At 42.5% G+C, this 18,930-nt stretch overlaps 2 protein-coding genes across 4 annotated transcripts in view; one reads left to right on the top strand and one right to left on the bottom strand.

The window, feature by feature from the left end:
* The window catches only part of SETD3 (SET domain containing 3, actin histidine methyltransferase), a 135,487-nt gene extending 132,377 nt beyond the window's left edge, over positions 1-3,110 (bottom strand). Inside the window, exon 1 of one of the 2 annotated variants that reach the window (XM_036748002.1) lies at positions 2,793-3,110. The gene's annotated coding sequence lies outside the window, so the exon portion shown is untranslated. The remainder of the gene's footprint in view (positions 1-2,792) is intronic. The other variant, XM_036748001.1, reaches the window with a different exon arrangement.
* Positions 3,111-3,536: 426 nt separating this feature from the next.
* CCNK (cyclin K) overlaps positions 3,537-18,930 on the top strand; it is a 37,869-nt gene continuing 22,475 nt past the window's right edge. Inside the window, exons 1-4 of one of the 2 annotated variants that reach the window (XM_036748003.1) lie at positions 3,537-3,733; positions 14,163-14,412; positions 14,896-14,977; positions 15,860-15,991. In XM_036748003.1, the coding sequence (XP_036603898.1) occupies positions 14,216-14,412; positions 14,896-14,977; positions 15,860-15,991 (411 nt within the window). In that variant the 5' untranslated portion in view covers positions 3,537-3,733; positions 14,163-14,215. The remainder of the gene's footprint in view (positions 3,734-14,162; positions 14,413-14,895; positions 14,978-15,859; positions 15,992-18,930) is intronic. The other variant, XM_036748005.1, reaches the window with a different exon arrangement.

Below are 18,930 nucleotides of genomic sequence, written 5' to 3' on the forward strand. Positions count from 1 at the left end.
GTTCCACCAATAAAAGATACGCATAACAGGGCTTTTTTTTTTTAAGAAAGGAAAAGTACAGTAGATAACTTTCTTTTTACAGTGCAGATTATCATTTCAGGAAAGAACTGGATTAACAATTTTAAATTGAGATCAGAGAATGGAATAGGGCAGGCAAAAAAAAATAAGGGGAAAGGGAGAGTACCACAGAGTGTTCACTAGAGTAACACTGAAAAGTTTGTGTTAATGAATTACATAAGCTGGGTAGTTCCCTGAAAAAATGTACTTTGAAAACCACTGTTCTAACTCAACCTTCTTTACAAAGAAAAAGGACTTCAGAAAAATGGAATACTTCACCAGGCTATTTAGTACTAATTTGGAGTACTTACCCATTACCTATGTACATATACAGCTACAAATAAAGCAAAAAAGTGGGTTGAATGGAATATGAGAAACGATAGATAAGGTGCTTTTAACAACTTCAACTTTTCATAATAAAACAAAAACTCTTTTGGTCTTTTGGTGATACTTTATGGATACGAATCAAGAAATACCACAACCTCTGAGGGCACACTAAAGCAACTCAAAGCATGGTGGGCATAAATAGGCTGCAGCATATTTCTAATGAAGATTTACATACAAGAAGCAGCGTAAAAGGTATCAACTGAGGTACAAGTAGGAAAAGAGATGGATTAATCATATATTGATAGTGATAGCTAACAGGTGGGCAGCTGTTACTCCTATATTGTCAAAGTTCCTAGAGAAGGCCCCTATAAGCTAGTGCCCCCCCTCATGGAGCATATACAGAACACACAGACAAAAGTCACTCAGAATGAGAAGGTATGGATGAATTGCAACCTGCACCACTGGAGGGAGTATCTATATCAATGACATATAAAATACTAAAGGTAAGTCACTGATAACTGATTCACTTTGCTTCTCAGATGCTAAAATTGTCATTTCTGATCAAAAGTTTTGGGAAAATAAGGGTACAGATTTCTCTTTTGAAAAATAAACCCTTCGTGGACTTTATTAAAAAACAGAAAGAACATAAAGGGTGTCACATAAATGTGTTTTTATTTAAAAACAAAATAATAATCACTAATTAGCAGGAGGGATGACAATAAAGCTCTTCCACTAAAATCATTCACTTTACATTGAGTTTCTAGATCATGCTCAGAAATTCATTGAGGAAATATAATTATGAAATGTAGAAACATTCATATATTTCACTATGGTACTTCCTGATTAGGAGTGGAGGGGGTGAGGAAATAAAACTCACAAATCAATGGCTACTCCTTTCTACCGAGTGCCAAATTTGAGGAAGCAGACAGCACAGAGTGAAGCAGTGAGTTAAGAGGGCAGGAAATAGAATCAGTTTTAGAGCGGGAAGGGATCTTGGAGGTAACAGTCCAGGTCCCCCTCATTTTATAGATGAGGACAGAAGTCTATGCCCAGAGTCACACAGTTAAATCAAAGGTAAACTGCGACTGTAATCAAGAAAATTATTTTCCTCCCCAGTAAGGACATGTGCATGGAATAGGAGGACTTGTATCCAAGAACAAATAGGACATATTTTTCTACTACTTTCCTTTAGCTGAAAATGCTTAGTGGAGGGAAAAAGGGGAATATTCCTCTAAGAACCCTGTTTAAAGTAGTAGGAATTAGTAGATGAGAAAATGCCGTTTCTTTCCTTTTTTACTAAAGAGTTGGTATTGAGGGAAAGGAAGGAAACGGTGCGACTTCCACTGAAACACAGCGAGGAACAGGAGGGGGGGGGCGGGGGGGGGGCGGATGGAGTATGAAATCTAGCGTTAGGCCGTAGGTTTTACTCCCAGGAGCAGCACCAGGAAGACCACTAGGAGAAGAAAGAACATAAGTTGGCTCTACCTGAAACGAGGGATTTTGACACAAGACAGTCCCAGAGGAGGGGGGAAAGACCCATACCGAGGGACCCGGGAAAATCGGGAAGAAAAAACCGAGACACGCACGCAGTGACACAAGCAGTGACCTGAAAGGAAGGGGCACAAGACACAGACAGTGACAGAACACACAATGACACAGACAGGAAATAGACAGGCCCATGGGGTGGATGTCGGGCGGGGGGAAGAAGGAGTAAAGCCCGACGGGGTGGGGGGGGGGGCGGGGATGGAGATCCACAGGTTGGGGGAGCTAGAAATCCGGGGGGGGGGGGGGACAGAGACTGGAAGGTAAGAGGGAGAGACAGAGACGTGGTGAGGAGGGGTGGAGACAGACACATGGGGGGGCCAGACACCGTGACGGGGGTGGACGTGGTGGGGAGACAGGCCCACACCGTGACGGGGGGTGGGGGTAGATAGATGGGGCAATTTGAGGGGGCCGTCTCGGAGTGGGGGGCGAAGGGGTAAAGAAAATAGCCCGACAAGGTGACGGAGGAAGAGACCAGCACACGCCGTGACGTGGGGACAGACACATGGTGACACAGAGGCGGGGGGACAGCCACAGCGCCACGGAGAAGGAAGCGCAGGGACGGGGAACGAGGCTTTCTTCGCGTTCCCCTCAATCCCCCTCCCCGGGAGCAGTCACAGCAGCGGGAGCCGAGCGGCCATTCCCCGCCCCCCCTCCCCCAGACCGCCCGTCTCAGAGGGCAGGGGACGCAGGGACCCGTCCCCGGGGGCAGCGCCCTCCTCGCTCGGCCCGAGAGAAGACAGGCCCCGGGAGGCCGTGGGTGGCGCGGGATGGACCGGATCCCGGCACCGGGGGCCGAGCGGGGCTTCCCTCCTCGACTCGTGGGGCGGGGGCGGCGAGCGGGCGCTGCCACCCCCGCCACTCACCTTTCGTCTTCTCTCCTTCCCGCGGCGGAGGCGGCTGCGGCAGCGGTAGCGGCGGCAGTGGCGGCAGCAGCAACAGCAACAGCGGCGGCAGCGGCGGCGGCGGCAGCGGCGCCTCCACTTCAGTCAGCACCCCACAGTCCGCCTCAACCAACCCCGCGGACGCGGCGGCGGCCGGGGAGGCGGGGGAGGCCGGGGGCGGAGGCAGCCGTGAGAGCGCCGCAGCCACACACCCAACCCCGCTCCTCCAGCCCCCCGGGAGCCCCACCCCCTGACCACCACCCCCGCCGCTCATTGGTCGACGAAGCTCCCCCCCCACCCCCCCTCCCGCGAGGCGCGGGAGCGGCCCCTGCCGGAGCTCATTGGTCGGTTGCACCTCCCTATTCCCACACGCCATCCAGCTGTCAGTCCAACCGTTCTCTCCCCAGCCCTTCGAGCCGGTGGGCTCCAGGAGGCCTGGAGAGCCGGCTAAGCCCTCGCCAAGCCCGTAAGAGCGATTGGAGGAAGGGGACCCTTGCACTGGCCCCTTCGGCCATTTAATTGGTGAGCTGCCGCGCCTGGTCACGCCCCTGACGCTCGGGGTTCCGTTAGCAGGCTAGGTTGGTCGCGAAATCGCATTTTCCGAGAGGGGGGCGGGACCGTTAGGCTCTTTGACTCCTCCTCCTCTAGCACTACCCAGCCCCCTTAGCGTCGCCCCGCCCCAAGCCTCTGCTCTTTCCTTTTTAAGCCTCCTCCTCCCTTCTGATTGGGCACAAGGTGTGTTCCTCGCCCTGCCCCTCTATAGCCCAGGCTTTGCCACCTCCTCTTCCTCTGCCTCCTCCGCTTTTCACGTTTCCCTAAAAGAGGACGCCGCGTAATGACGTCCGCTCCCTAGCATCGCGCGTCCAAGATGGCCGCCGTCAGCGATGAGAGACGTCGCTAAGTAGGACTTCGGGAGGTGGCGGGTGAGTGCGGGTGGGAGAGAGTGTCGCGCGGGACCCGGGGCCCCGCGTGCCCGGCTGTTGGGCGCGGGAGGGCGCTTGCCCAGTGCGGCAACGGCAGAGCCCTGATAACAGTTAACGGGGACGACGCGGGCTCGGCCTGCTCGGCGCGGCTCGGTTGGTAAAAAGAGCGGGCCTCGGGTGTGGGCTCGGGCGCGCCGACACCTCCGAGACGGGGAAGGGGCCGGGCCGGGCCGGGCCTCGGTGCCCGGGGTCCGGGTGGTAGCGCCGGGCTCGTCTCCCCGGAGTCCCTCGGAGCCGGGGGCGCCTCCTTCTCCCGAGGAGGGAGACTTTTGGGGGGGAGGCGGAGGTAGAGTGTCCGCGGGGTGGGGTTGGGGGGACGTCCCGCCGGAGGCGCCGTCCTGAAGAAGCCCCGAGGCGGTCGGGATCGGCTTCGGGGCCGGATCTGGCCCCTTCACCGCCCTCCCGGCTCGTGCTGCCCCCGGGCTAGGCCCCGCGAGGCGAGTGATCCTGGAGAAACACCTGGCGAAGCGGTCCTGCCGGGATCCTCTCCAGCCCCCCGTCCAGGGCGATTCTTTACAAACTAAACGTTTTGGGGCTTTTTGGGGGCTTTTTAAGCGCCGCTTTGCAGGGGTTTCTCTTCTGTTTTGGTTTTTGCCTAGAAGATACGACAGGGAAGGGTTTCGGGGATCGACCGTAAGTTGTTACATTTGTCTGGGCGGACAGCGCGGTGAGTAATGCAGCCTGGAGTTAGAGCCCACCTTGAGCCGAGCCGTCATCTTCCTGGAGGGGCCCCTCGGATCCGCGGCGGGGGGGCTTTTTTCTTGTTTGAAAGAATGCTCTGGAAGAGCTAAATTGGCGTTCAGTGCTGGGCTTGGGGCGGGAGGGCCCGGCTCGGACTCCTGCCCTCGCCGGACCTCAGTTTACCTGCACTCCTCCATCCCGAAGAGTCTTCGATGAAACTTTAGACCGCGTTCTTAACTCGTCGTTAGGCAGACACATATACACGTGTTGTGCACGCTTTGTCTGGGAGCTCATAGGCTGATGGGGGAGCCGCATACATGTAGCACACAGGGGAGGTCGCGTCCGGGGAGGCAGGGTCCTCGGAGGGCCGCCGGAGGACCGGGAGGTGGATCGTTGTGTAGCCGGTGTGCTGGACCTTAGAGCGAGGAGAAGGCTGGAGAGAGAGTGTGGGCAAACTGTAAATACCAAATAGGCGGTTATATTTGAAGAAATAGCAGACCCATGGAGTTTAGGGAGGTTGCCGTCAGAGAGGATGGATGGGAGCAGGGAGAAGACTTGGAAGGCTGTTCACTGTAGTCCGGGGTGAGGACCCCCGAGGGCCTGAACCAAGGTAGAGGCTGTGGAAAGGCAGGCTCGCACGTGAGAGTTGTGGTGACGGGAATGACGAGATTTAACGACTCATTGGACGTGTGGGTTGAGTCAGTAAGTGAAGTGCCTACTCTGGGGCAGACACAGGTACTGAGTGCCAGAGATAGAAAAGCAAAAGTCTGATGGGGCAGACAACGTATAAACAAATATATGGAAACAGTGTATGTACAGGGTAATTTGGAGGTCTTCAGCAGAGGGAAATCACTTGCAGTGAGGGGGGTCAGGAGAGGTTTTTCTTACAAGGTGGGATTTTAGCTGAGACCTGAAGTAAGCCAGAAGGCGGAGAAGATGGGAGAGAATACCGGCCTGAGGGACAAAATTGTGTATCACATCACATATCTTCTACATTGGTCATTACCTACAGTGTAATAATCATTAAGTTCATTCTTCAGTCATTTTTTTTCCAATATTTTGCCATTACCCAGAATGCTACCTATGTGAACAATTTTTCATCAGTAAGGTAGCACAAGTTGTATTACAAGCATCATTTGTAACCGTGAGTTTTTATTTGATGTTGCCGTCATTGACAGTCACTGTACTTATTCTCTCAATTTCCCTTTTTAATCTTCACATTTATCTTTTAAGCACAATATTATTCTGTTATATTCATATACCATAATTATATTTAGTCTTTCCCTCAATCATTGGTCACATAGTTTCTCTAGAATGTAATAATCATTAAATTCATATGCCACAATTTTATTGTTTCTGTATTTTGGAAATACAGTTTATAGTAGTGTATATAGTACTACATATAACTTATGGGCTTTCATGACACTACTTCCTACTAATTTGCCATATATTTTTCTGCTGACTCAATTTCCTTTGCTGGATTGTCGTGCATATTACCTCCTAACTGGGTATTCCCAAGGCTCCGTCCTGGGCCCTCTTTACTTCTCACTTTTATATTGTCTCATTTGATAACTTCATGCAAGCCCATGGATTTAAAACTGTGACTTCTATATAGCTAACTCCCAGAGCCACATAAGATTCCTTAATAGGTACAGTGAAATAGGTAAATTCAGATCCTTTGATTATCAGCGCCGGTTGAGGCAGAAAAAAGAGCCACTGTCATAGTGTTGTCTGCCACAAAAGTCTTATCTTCCAGATGCTTTAGTTTGTATATGATACTGCCTTTCTTGCTTCAAGTTCAAGACTATTGCAGAATTTTCCTAGGGATAGCCAAGACTTTGGATTATTGGTTCACATAGTAGGACTCATGTTTTTGAAGTGGTACAGTGTAGACTGGCTTGAGATGGAAAACAGAATGGAAGTAATGAATCTGAGAGACATTAAAAATAATTTTTTTTTTAATTAGCCTCTACTACCTACCTTCCTCTCCTAACTCATAAGCAAATCTGTTAAAGAAAACAAAGCCCTCTAAACCTAAAGAATGGCATGGTCTGGAAGAACACATTCCCACATTGTCTATGTCTGAAAATATGTCTCTTTCAGCATATTACAGGGTGTTCCTGAAGTCTTTGCATAGGCAAAAATGCATATTTTCAAGAAATGAAATGAATGAAATTTGCAACAACATTTTACTTAATTGGAATATAAATAAATAATGTCTTCAATACAATTTCCATCATTTATGATGCAAAAGTTGATGCGCTTTGCAAGATTCACGTGAATTCAATGCAGTAACTACACATTGCTGTCAATTTTAGCACATTCACTCTTTATGCGTTCAGTCACGTGTGTTGCATCTGTGATTTTCATCAAGTACACCTTCTCCTTTAGCAGACCCCAGAAAAGTCAAGGGGGCTAAGGTTGTTAATCCAAATATTTCAAAATATGCATTTCTGCCTATTTGTCCAGACTTTAGGGACACCCTGTAGTTTTATCACCTTTCTCTAGAGTGGTGAGTAATGTGTTTCATCTGTATTCTTTTGGATTCATGATTTATCATTACATTGATCATAGTTCTAAAGTCTTTCAAAGTTGTTTTTAGTTGTATAAATCATTCTAGTGTTACTTCACTGTGTCATTTTATAAAGATCTTTGCAGTTTCTTCTGAAGCCTTCCTTTCATTTCTTGCGGCATCATATTCATCTACTACAGTTTGTTTAGCTATCCCCAAAAGGAAGATACCCCCTTCCTTTCAAATTTTTGGCTACCGTGAAGAAAGAGCTGCTATAAATATTTTTGTACATATAGGTCCTTTTCCTCTTTTAATTTTTTTTAGGATATTGGCTTGTTAGTGGTAAGACTCAAAGAGTATGCAAATTTTAGTAGCTTGGGGGACATATTTCCACATTGCCATCTCGGTAAATGGTTTCATGAGTTACTGTAGGCAAAAATATTCATCATTCAGCTAACTGCAGTGATGAACCTCTCCAGTCAAAGTTAGGCTAGTCCTCCAACTAGTCCCTTGCCATTGCCTTGCCGACAGTTCATGGAGTCAGAGAGCTCAGTGTACCGTTAGAGATCATCTTATATCTTACAGATGAGTTTGGTTAATCTTGTTCCCTGTCTAAAGTCACTTTTGAGGGGATGAGGGTTTCGTTTTTTGTTTTTTAAATGGGATAGTATGAAAGCAAGAATACCAATTAGGCGATTATTATATTAATCCAGGTTTGAGGGTATATGTTCAGTCATTTCAATCATGTCTGACTCTCTGTGACCCCACTTGGTGTTTTGTTTTGTTTTTTTTTTGTTTTGTTTTGTTTTTTTGGCAAAGACACTGGAGTGGTTTTTGCTATTTTCTTCTCCAGCTCATTTTACAGATGAGAGAACTGAGGCAACCAGGGTTAAGTGACTTGCTCATGGTCATATAGCTAATAAGTGTCCAAAGCCAGATTTGAACTCAAGAAGATGTCTACCTGATTCCAAACCCAATGTTTTATCTACCGTGCCACCTAGAAGCCCCTTTAAGGTATATAGTCCCACATAAAGTATAGAGAAAGTAAAGTGGAAATAGCAAATTTTTTTTTTACTTTTTTTTTCTAGATTTAAAGTATGCACCAAGAGAAATTTTGCGTATTCAGAAAACAGGGAAAAAAGGATTACATGTAAAACTGTGAATCTCTTAAAAGTATATAATAAATTCGAATGTTACTTCCAATGCTGTGCTGCTTGTGTGAACTAACATGTAAGAAGTGGTGATATGTTGAATGAAAAAAGGAATCTTATTTTTCTAATCTCAGAAAATGGAAAAGAACAATGGTATCCTCCACAGAAGTCACACAATCCAAGAATTGGAAGGGACCTCAGAGCTCAGTTATCTGATCCAAGAATTGCTTCTGCAGCCTTCACTCTTTGTCTTACCTCTATCTCCTAAAAGCCCTCTCTTCTTTCAAAACACAACCCAAGCATTCTCCCAATACTCTTAGCCTTTCCTCTGAAACTACCTTGTATTTAACTGTTTTTTTGTTTTTTTTTTTCAGTTTTGCTATAGTTGTGCTTGTTTTGAAATTGTTCTAGTGGGATCGGTAACATTAGGGATGAGTTTGAGCGTAATGAGAATTTTGTGTTTGCTCATTAGGGATTTTGTCGTAGTGTCAGAGTATGAAGCGGGGCAGTGGGAAATGACCTCTATAGACATAATGGGGTGCTGCTGACATGTTGCAGAGCCTGTATCTTGCTCCAGTTGGGGGAAAGTGTTTGAAGTGGTCATCTTCTTCAACCCAGGATACAGTGAGAGCTACTGTGGGACATGGGAGAGGTAAATGCCTGGAGAGGCAGGTAGGAAGGGAAAACTGGGAGATATCCAGTATGCTCCACCAAAGAATAGATGCATTGATGACCTGGTCCCTGCCCTGGTCCTGTCCTACAGGGAGGCCAGAGGTGGCCAAGACATACTGCCTCAGTGGAAATGGTCCAGGTCTCACACTGTGGTTCCTGATGTTGAGGCTGCTGTGTCCCCTGGGACTGAGTTTGAATGCTCCACTCCTAACCTTATTTTCCCCATAAGGCCTATGGTTTTTATTTTGCATAATTGGGTAATTTTGAAGAAAACATAAGTTGCATGGTAGCAGAATTGCCTGTACTTGTCTCCACCTTTACAATGTAAGCTTCTTGCTAGTAGGGATCCTTTTCATTCCCCATTGCCTAGCGGAGTATTTGGTACATAGGAAATGTTTGTTTAGTGGTTGAATATACCCCTGAGTAGCGATTATTGCTTAAAAACCTGATGAGAGGGAGCCTATTGCCTCTGAGGGGAGCCCTTTCCACTTTGGGATGTCTGTGATCAGGAAGTTTTTCTTTAAATCATACTAATATCTGTTCCTCCATAGCTTCCACTCTCATGTTCCACTCTTCTGTCCTCGAACTAAGTATAATATCTCTTCCAGGTGAGAGCCCTTTAAGTAATAGAAAACCACTATCATGTTCTCTTTACGTATCTTCAGGATAAATATACCCTTTTTCCTTTAACCAGTATTCATATAGCGTGATCTCTAGGCTTTTGACCATATCGCTCACTACCAGTACTCTCTGTGTTCCAGTTTATTTTTGTCCTTGGTAAAATTAATGCTGAACTGAACACAATGCTCAGGATATTGTCTGACTTGTAGCTATGACAAGACTTTCCCTAGTCCTAGACATTTGGACTCTCCTAAGGCAGCCTTTGATCACTGCCATGTCACATACCACTGATTCACGTTGTCTGTAGTGCTGATGAGCCATTTCCTAACGATACCTCACCTGTATTCCACTTGTGAAGTTGATCTTTGGAACCTATTTATCCCTAGTAAATTTCACGTAATTGGCTTTGATTCAGCGTTCTAGCCTATAGAGATTTTTTTGGGATCTTGACTCAGTCGTCCAGCGTGTTAGTTATTCCTCACCGCTTTGGATCGTCTGCAGATTTTATAAGCATGCCAGCTATGCATTTAATATCTTAAGTTATTGATAGAAATATTAAATAGCATAGTGCCAATTGTAGGTCCCTGGTCCATTCTTCCAAGTAGATAACCATTAATCACTGTTCTTTGGGTCTGACCATTCAGCCAGCTGTTAATTACCTAAGTGTCCTGTTGTCCAGTTCACATTACTCCATCTTGTCCACAAGAGTAATGTGAGACCTCCCGAAATTCTTTAGGTAGACTAGTTTTAGCACTCCCCAATCTGCCAGTCCAGTATGCTTTTCAGAAAGAAAATTAGGTTAGTCTCATGGGAGTGGGGAACCTGCAGCCTCAAGGCCACCTGTGGCCTTCTAGGTCTTTGGGTGCAGCCTTTTGACTGAGTCCAGGTTTTACAGAATAAATCAGCCAAAGGACTGCACTTGAGGACCTAGAGGGCCACAGGTGGCCTTGAGGCTGCAGGTTACCCCACTCCTGGTATGAACTGTTCTTGGTCCAGCTATGCTTATTTTCTCTTTGAGAGTACTAGTTCTTTTTTTAGATTTTTAATTAACCATCCTTTTAAGCAATAGTAATCAGAATTTTCCCAGGAACCAAGGTCAAGCTCACTGCCCTGTGGTTTTCAGACTCTATTCTTTTCCCGTTTTTGAAAATTAGTACATTTAACCTCTTTTCAGCCCTGCAACTCTCCTCCACTTTTGTCTGAGAATCACCAGCAGTGGAGCTATCACATCACCTAGTTCTTATTTCCCTGAAGTGTTCACCTGGGCCTGGTGATCTGAACTCATCAAAAGCAGGTAGGAACTCCTTTTCTGTTTCTTTACTTCTCATGAATACTGTGTTGTTAGCCATTTTTCTTTTCTAGCCCAAGATGGTTCTTGGCAAAGCTAGAGAGTAGAGCGCATCCATTTTTTTCTTCATTGTGTTCACTGTCGTTTCATCTGCTCCAAGCAGCAATTCCTGTCTTGATCCTTTGCTGTCCTTAACTTCCTTATTCGTGGATATTGTTTAAAAGCTCATTGATGTGTATGTGTGTGTATCATCAGTCTGTTTAGACCATTCTCCTTACCCCCTTCTTTGATAGTCTTTGAAATTCTTTTCAGGATTTCATTTTTGCCAGTTCCCTACATCCTTCTGGACTGAGTTTTCCTGTAGAATTTGTTCACCTGGTATCCTGTGTATTTTTTTAGGCTTATAGATCTAAAAGTGGAAGGGACCTCAAGAGTTTGTTGAATCCAGCCTCATTTTACAGGAAAAAAAAATAAGACCTACAGAGGTCATAGCTGCCCAGAATCATTTAGGTGGTAAGGACTACCACCTTCCTGTGAAACCTTTGAATTCTGGAGAGTAGGTGAGGCTATGCCCGCTTTCTTCCAAGCCCCCCAGCATTTCTGCCCCCAGCAACTTTATTGGTATGAATCAAGTCCATGATAGAATTTCTCCTGAACTTTTGAGGGGTAAAATTATCATTAAAGCAGTTAGGTGACTCAGTGGATAGAGCACTGACCCTGGAGTCAGGAAGACCTGAGTTCAAATGTGGCCTGAGACACTAACCAACCCTGGGCAAGTCACTTAACCCTGTTTGCCTCAGTTTCCTCATCTGGTTAAATAAGGTGGAGAAGGAAATGGCAAACAACTCCAGTATCTTTGCCAAGAAAACCCCAAATGGGATCATAGAGTCAGACACAACTAAAAACAACTGAACAGCAAAGCTTGAATATTATTAGTAATCCCTCTTTGGGAAAAAATAGTTCCAGTAAATATCTGTGTGGTTGAAGTTGGCCACCCCTACTCTGTCATCCCTCTGCCTCAGGTAGGGTTTTTGATCTGTTTCCTGATATCCACATCTATTTATTTCCCTTCTTTCTGCATTGAGCCTGTATTTACTAGATAACTATCACTTTTGCTTCTGCCTCTGCTGATATTCACCCAAATGTGCTCCTCTCCCCCAACTCCTTCTTGATTTCTTTATAGTAGTGTACTTCTTAATATGTAACGATTCTGGGAACTCCTTCCCTTTTTTCTTAACATATCTTGTACTCTTCCAGAATCATACTCCAGTCATGGGTCCCAGGATATTTGGTAAGAGGAGCTGATTTGTGAAGAAAGACTTCGGTTTAAGTTGAATTTGAGGTATAGGGTTGCTGTTGAATTAGATGTATCCTGTAGGCAGTTGGACTTCACCTTAAACATAAGTTAAAAGAATGTTAAATTGTGCTTTAAAAAAAAAAAAGAATTTATTTTCTGTTTCAACATCAAACAAGGAAGTAGTTACTTTTCTGTAGCTAGGAGCCCTGCCTTGTAACATGTTTTTATAGTCAAGTATCTAAATTACTTTTTAAGAACAGCAATGCTAGTGCAAGGACCTCAAACTTTTCCAAGGACTAATGATGGAAAATACTATCCACATCCAGAGAAAGAACTATGGAGTCGGAATGCAGAGCGAAGCAGACTCTTTGCTCTTTCGTTTCTTTCTCATGGTTTCTCCCATTCGTTAGGATTCTTCTGTGCATGTGAAAATGTGTTTGTGTAAGAGCCCATTATCAGATTGCATGCGGTCTGGGGGAGGGGGAGAAAATGTAAAACTTATTGAAATGAATGTTGATACTGAAAATAAATAAATATAGACTGCTGGGCCAGGGGTCCAGTCCAAATCAGGCCTGGGACGCTTCCTGGTGGTGTGACCTTGGGCAAGTCACTTAACCGTGTTTGCCTTGATTTCCTTGGATCTGTGAAATGAGCTAGAGAAGGAAATGGTAAACTGCTCTGTGTCTTTGCCAAGGAAACCCCAGTGAGGTCACGGAGAGTCAGACACAACTGAAAATCACATAACTATATCAAATATGCTTCACTTGCAGAACAGACCAAGCAGTGCAACTACATCTCTGACACTGCTCGGGTGTTTACTTGGTCTCCTTTACACATGCAAAGTGTACGCATGACTTGCAGAATTCTAGAGAAATTCACAGAGACAAAATCTGTTTGGACTCTATGAATGGTCTCAGAGGGAGGGGTCTTATAGCTTTTAACTTTACATGATTTAGGCATCTTCGGTAATTCTATCCACACTAAGTTTTGCGAAATAAAGATTTTATAATAACCTACATAGAAAAAGAGAGTTGACGGAAAATGAGACATGCAAACATGACAAGATAAACATATGATCTCTTGAGCTTCCCGGGGATTCTTACCGACTTTGATATCTAACTTCTGACCAAGTTTCTGCTCATAGAGAGGTTAGATCTTGGGGCTTTGTATTGCAGCTGTGTTTTTTGTTCCCCTAGAAGGAAAAGAGTGCAGAATGGGTTGGAAGTCCTAGAAGATCAGCTATAGCAGTGAGATGTGGAACTTTCAGTAACAAGAAATTCTGGTTCTTAGCGATGCATTGTGATGGAATAATAACGTAGGTGGTACCCTCCTTTCCTCACAGTGTTTTAGAACTGGAAGAGTCCTTAGAGATAGATCCTATCGCCCAACCTTTACAGAGGATAAAATTTATGACTCGGGATTTATATCTAAGCTTATTAGTGACTGAGCCTGAATTAGTATTTCCTGGCTTAGAACCCAAGACTTTTTCTCCTAGAACATATTGTGTGTTGTAATAGAGAAAACACTAGCGAGGAAGTCAGTAAGTATGCTTGTTCCAATCTAGGTAGGTGGCTTTGAGAATCATTCTATGCAATTTGATCCTTATGTGCAAAATAAGGTTCGTGATATCTGACCTAATAATCCATGTCAAAGAACTTTGAAAAGTTAAAAGCCTTATGTAAATTTAAAATATTTCTCTACTACTGAGGAATTAACATCATTGGGGAATGGAAGATTAGATTTAATCTGAGTTGGAGCTCTTTATATTTAATTGATTCTTCTTACCCATAGTAAGTAGCATGTCAGAATGTATGGAAAAAGGCAGGTTCTCCAGCCTTTCTTTAGGAGAAGCTATTTTTAAAATTTCCTCATAACTTTTATTCCTATTGGGAAAAGGGAGAAATATGGGAAAGCCTGTAAATGGGGGGGAGGTAAAATGACTAACAAGTGTTTAAGACCATTCCCTGCTGCCCCTCCCCACATTCTCCCTACTCCCAATCTGGAACTACTATCAGTTAGGTTCATCTTTATTGAATGGTTTGGGAGCCAGAGCTGTTCTTCCTGTATTTCTAAATCTAAAATAGATCTAATAGCACAGTTTGATAAGCAGTGTTGAATTATGATATTTGTGACTTTTTTCCCCTCAGGATTCTGACTTACTCAGGAAACCTTTTGATTAAGAACAAGTTTACTTCAATAAATGAAGGAGAATAAAGAAAATTCCAGCCCTTCAGTAACTTCAGCAAACCTGGACCACACAAAACCATGCTGGTACTGGGATAAAAAAGACTTAGCTCATACACCTTCACAGTTAGAAGGACTGGATCCAGCTACCGAAGCCCGGTACCGCCGAGAGGGTGCCAGGTTCATCTTTGATGTAGGAACACGTTTGGGACTGTATCCTATTTCCCAAAAAGTTTTTCTTCGAGTAGGCTTCCTTCCCCACCCCACCCCCAACTAAATTAGAAACTGTTGACAGGGTTGTATAGTGACTTCTTGTATATGTTTTCAAGAAATCTCTTTGAAGTCTTTTTCAAATTTTATCACAATATTTAGATTAATTCATTATTTTTTTGACTTTATGCAGATTTTTCCTTTAACTCCAAGTTTATCAATTAAATCTGTAGGCTTAACTTTTGAGTGCAGTGACTACATAAATAGAAGACGACCTAGCACTAAAATCATAGGTGATTTATTTCTAAAGGAAACATTGTCAAAAGCCTATAATAACTTTAGAATTCTCATTTTATAATTCTAGTAATTATAGCTCCTACCTGTTTGTGTTAAGTTTTGCTGTGGAAAGTCTTCATTTTCCAGGTTGACTAAGTAAAATTTTGATTTCAAAAGATTCTTCGCTAATATCCTTAACTAGAACACCAGACACTATGATACCCTGGCTACTGGAATAATTTATTTTCATCGCTTCTATATGTTTCATTCCTTTAAACAATTCCCAAGATATGTAAGTGTCTGTGTTATTTTAATTTGATGTTTCTTGTATTGTTTTCCTGCAATGTTTACTTGATGAATGATTCTGTTTCTTTGTAACTTGTTTTTCCTAATAGTAAGAATAAAAATTCTTGTGATGTAGATTGTAGTGGCATTTTAACACTAGGAAATTGTTGTTATAGTGTGGTATAAGTTATGGTCATGTTTGCCTGGAGGCAGAAAAAGGTTTTTTGTATGTGTATTGCTGAAGATACCTTTTACTAATGCTTCCTTAAACAGAAGCCAGGTAAGTAATAGTATCCTCATTTTAAATTTTATTGTGATTAGGGTATAGATTAAGATGGATGCCTTTTCATTTATAGCTAAGAACTGCCAAAATAAAAGTAAAATTTAAATTTTACTTTAGGTTATATAAAAGCTATTACTACTTGTCTACCTTTCCCAGGATAGACATTTGGGTTTGTGCAGGAAACCCAGAAAATAATTAAGAAAATTATGCTAAATGAGCTTTTAAAATCAGTTCTTTTGTGCCAAACAATACATTTTTGTTTTATTGTATTTCTTTTTTTTAATAAAGCCAAGAACTAATGAGTATTAATAAAACCATCCTTTTTAGTACAAGGAAAAAAAATTGTTTCCATAGTTATATTTGGCATTTATTTAAAAAGATTAGTCCAATAAAGTTCATCCACAGATTTAAAACAATTGTTGATAGTAATCCGCACGTGAGGAACATGTAAAATATTATGTTCTCTGAATAGGTAAGAGAGATAGGTCTAGAGTAAACCATTTGCTTTTGTTCCCATATTAAATACGATATAATAGTCTTACACTTGGTTTTTTTTTTTGTTTGTGTGTTTTTTGGTGTGTGTATGTGTGTGTGTTTTGTCTATAGGTGACAGGAGCGTGCTGTCTCTTTTTGGCAGGGAAAGTAGAAGAAACTCCTAAAAAATGTAAAGATATTATCAAAACAGCTCGTAGCTTATTAAATGATGTACAGTTTGGTCAGTTTGGAGATGACCCAAAGGTAAGGTTAACATAATCTCATCCTCCCTCCCCTCCCTAATCCTTCAGTACTTAGAAAGGGTTGTCATTACATTAGTGCCTTTACACCTTCTACTGATACAGACTGCAACTTTTAGTGCTTTAGTGGATAGTTTCTTCAGTTACCTTGATCAAAAAAATTCATGAGCTGAATACCTCATTTTCTGGTGTTAAGCCTGTCATCCTTACTTAGAGTGGTCCTTAGGTCACAATTCTGACTATCCCTGGGGCTATATTGGATCCATTTTAGCTAGTTCCCATAATTCCACTGAATCTCTCCTTTGCAAATTAGCGCCATACCAATTAAACCAAAGCTTACAGTCCTTTTTCCTGATGAAAATTGAAGCTTCCGTGACTGAGATCTCAGCATTCAAAGGAGCAGTTATGCAAAGAGACCATTCTTAGTGTACATGTTACTCAACAACAGAATGGACTGCTAATCATCTTGAAAGTTCCAAACTGTGTACCTCCCCCCCTCTACCCTGCACCAGAGAAGGCTACCATTTTGCGCACGTGCGCACGCACGCATACACACCATATTTCTACTTATCACTTCTTTCTCTGGGGGTGGCTAGCATCTTTCTTTGTAGTTGATTTAAATATTTATATTACTCAAAATAACTCAGTTTTTCACAGTTCTTCAAATAATAGCACCATTACTATATATAACATTTTCCTGGTTCTGCTCATTTCACTCTTCATTATTTCATGCGAGTCTTTCCGTGTTTTTCTAAAATCACTCTGCTCAGCATTTCTGATAGCGCAGTAGTAGTCCATCACAATCATATACCAAAATTTGTTAAGCCAATTCCCAGTTGATCGGCATCCCCTCAATCTCTCGCTCTTCATCACCACGAAGAGAGCTGCTGTAAATATTTTAGAACATATGTAAACAGACTAAATAGTGTTGCTGGGTCAGAAGGTATGTACAGCTTTGTAACTCTTTGGGCATAATTACAGATTGTTCTCCAAAACGGTTGTATCGGTTCACAGTTGCGCACCACCAGTGTATTCATGTCCCAATTTTTCCACATCTCCTCTAACATTTTTCATTTTCCCCTTCTGTCATTTTAGACAATCCCATAGGTATGAGATGATATCTTAAAGTTGTTTTAATTTGCATTTTTTCTAATCAGTAAGATTTAGAGCATTGTTTCCTATAACTAAATATAGTTTTGATTTGTTCGTTCAAAAACTGCTTGTTCATATCCTTGGACCACTTCTCAATTAGGGATAACTTGTTTATAAATTTGACAGAGTTCTTTATATATTTGAGTTATGAAACATTTATCCAAGAAATAGTCTTTATAAATTTTTCCCCAATTTTCTACTTTCTTTCTAATCTTGGCTATATTGATTTTATTGGTACAAAAACTTTTTGGTTTAATGTGATCAAAATTATCCATTTGACATCTCACAGTGCTCTTTCTTATTTATTGATAAATTCTTCTCCTGTCCATAGGTCTAATAGGTAATATATTCCTTGTTCTAGTTTTCTTATGGCATGTCCCTTTATTTCTAGGTCATATATCCATTTCGACCGTATCTCGGTAAATGGTGTAAGATATTGGTCTGTGCTTGATTTCTGCCAAACTGCTTTCCAGTTTTCCCAACAATTTTTACCAGATGGTGAATTCTTATCCCCAAAACGTAAATTTGTACATCTGTCAGGCACAAGGTTAATTACTATATAATCATTTACTGTTGTGTGCCTGCTCTTCCATTGATGCGCCACATCTCTACTATCTCTTATTTCCTACCCTACCTGCATATTTATAATGAATTAACTAAAGGCCTCCTGCCCCAAGTCTTTACAACTTCTCAGAAATTTTTCCACCTAAGTCCATTCCAGTTCCTTTTAAGTGACTTAACTTCTAATTTACCTAGATATTTCAGTTCTTTTAATTCATTTACAGAAAGAGAATAAAGTGGTGAGGCAAAATTCTTCTCCTAGAATTAAATTTTGTATTTGCTTTCTGATTTGAGATAATCTTAAGTACTGGATAACATATTCTTTCTCTCCCCTCCCCTACCCCACTATCTCTTTAGAGTATTCTAGAAAAATTATCTACTAAAGTCTCTCAAGACTGGCTTCAGGTTTAAGAATTGAGCATTTTCTTGGGTATGACAGTGAGATGTTTTGTGCACCAAAAAGTCTCCTTACCCTAAAAACCACTGGGGTATTCCAGTGTTTTCAAACCACATTTTCATAAATATTTAATGCATAGTAAACAGGTTTCCTTTGAGTTAATTTCTGCAAAGGGGAAATCTTTCTCTTACCTCATTTTCTCTCTCTTTGCACTCCCAGCCTGGACAGAATTAGGAGCATAAAGATGGGAAAAGGTTCCCTTTCTTTTTCCTGCGAATCCTTAAAACTTATTTCCCATTAAAAGTTAAAAGGGTCAGTGGAAGTTCCTTTTTTACAAAAAAAGTGAGGTCAACATCAGAATTACAGTAACCAGTTAACAGACACTTAGAGCTGATTTAAGTTGAAGCTTCAACAGTTAACTTAAACATAAGCAATATTTCAATTTCAGATTCTCCCTAGAGTCAAAGATCTTATATATTTAGGCCATTTCTACAGTTAATATAGATTTCTTTCCAGAATTTAACCATACTAGTGCTCCTTTGTCAGGAGTAGATTCGACCAAGAATAATGTTATTTCTGAATCTACAGGCAGTCGCCAAAAACTGGAATTACCAGGATTTGACCAGAGTTAACCTGAGAGATTCCGTAATGATCACTGACCACTCAAAGAACAATTGAGATTTATATCATTGGTGACAGAGATCCTTCCTTCCACTTTAGAATTACATCAGACCCAGATCAAGACTACCCAGTAGTCAAGATAGTGCATTATTTAAATGACACCCCATCAGTCAGGTCAACCTGACAGATCCCCCCAAAACAATTTCTGACCC

Source organism: Trichosurus vulpecula, chromosome 3 (genome assembly GCF_011100635.1).
Source record: "Trichosurus vulpecula isolate mTriVul1 chromosome 3, mTriVul1.pri, whole genome shotgun sequence".
Taxonomy (NCBI): Eukaryota; Metazoa; Chordata; class Mammalia; order Diprotodontia; family Phalangeridae; genus Trichosurus; species Trichosurus vulpecula.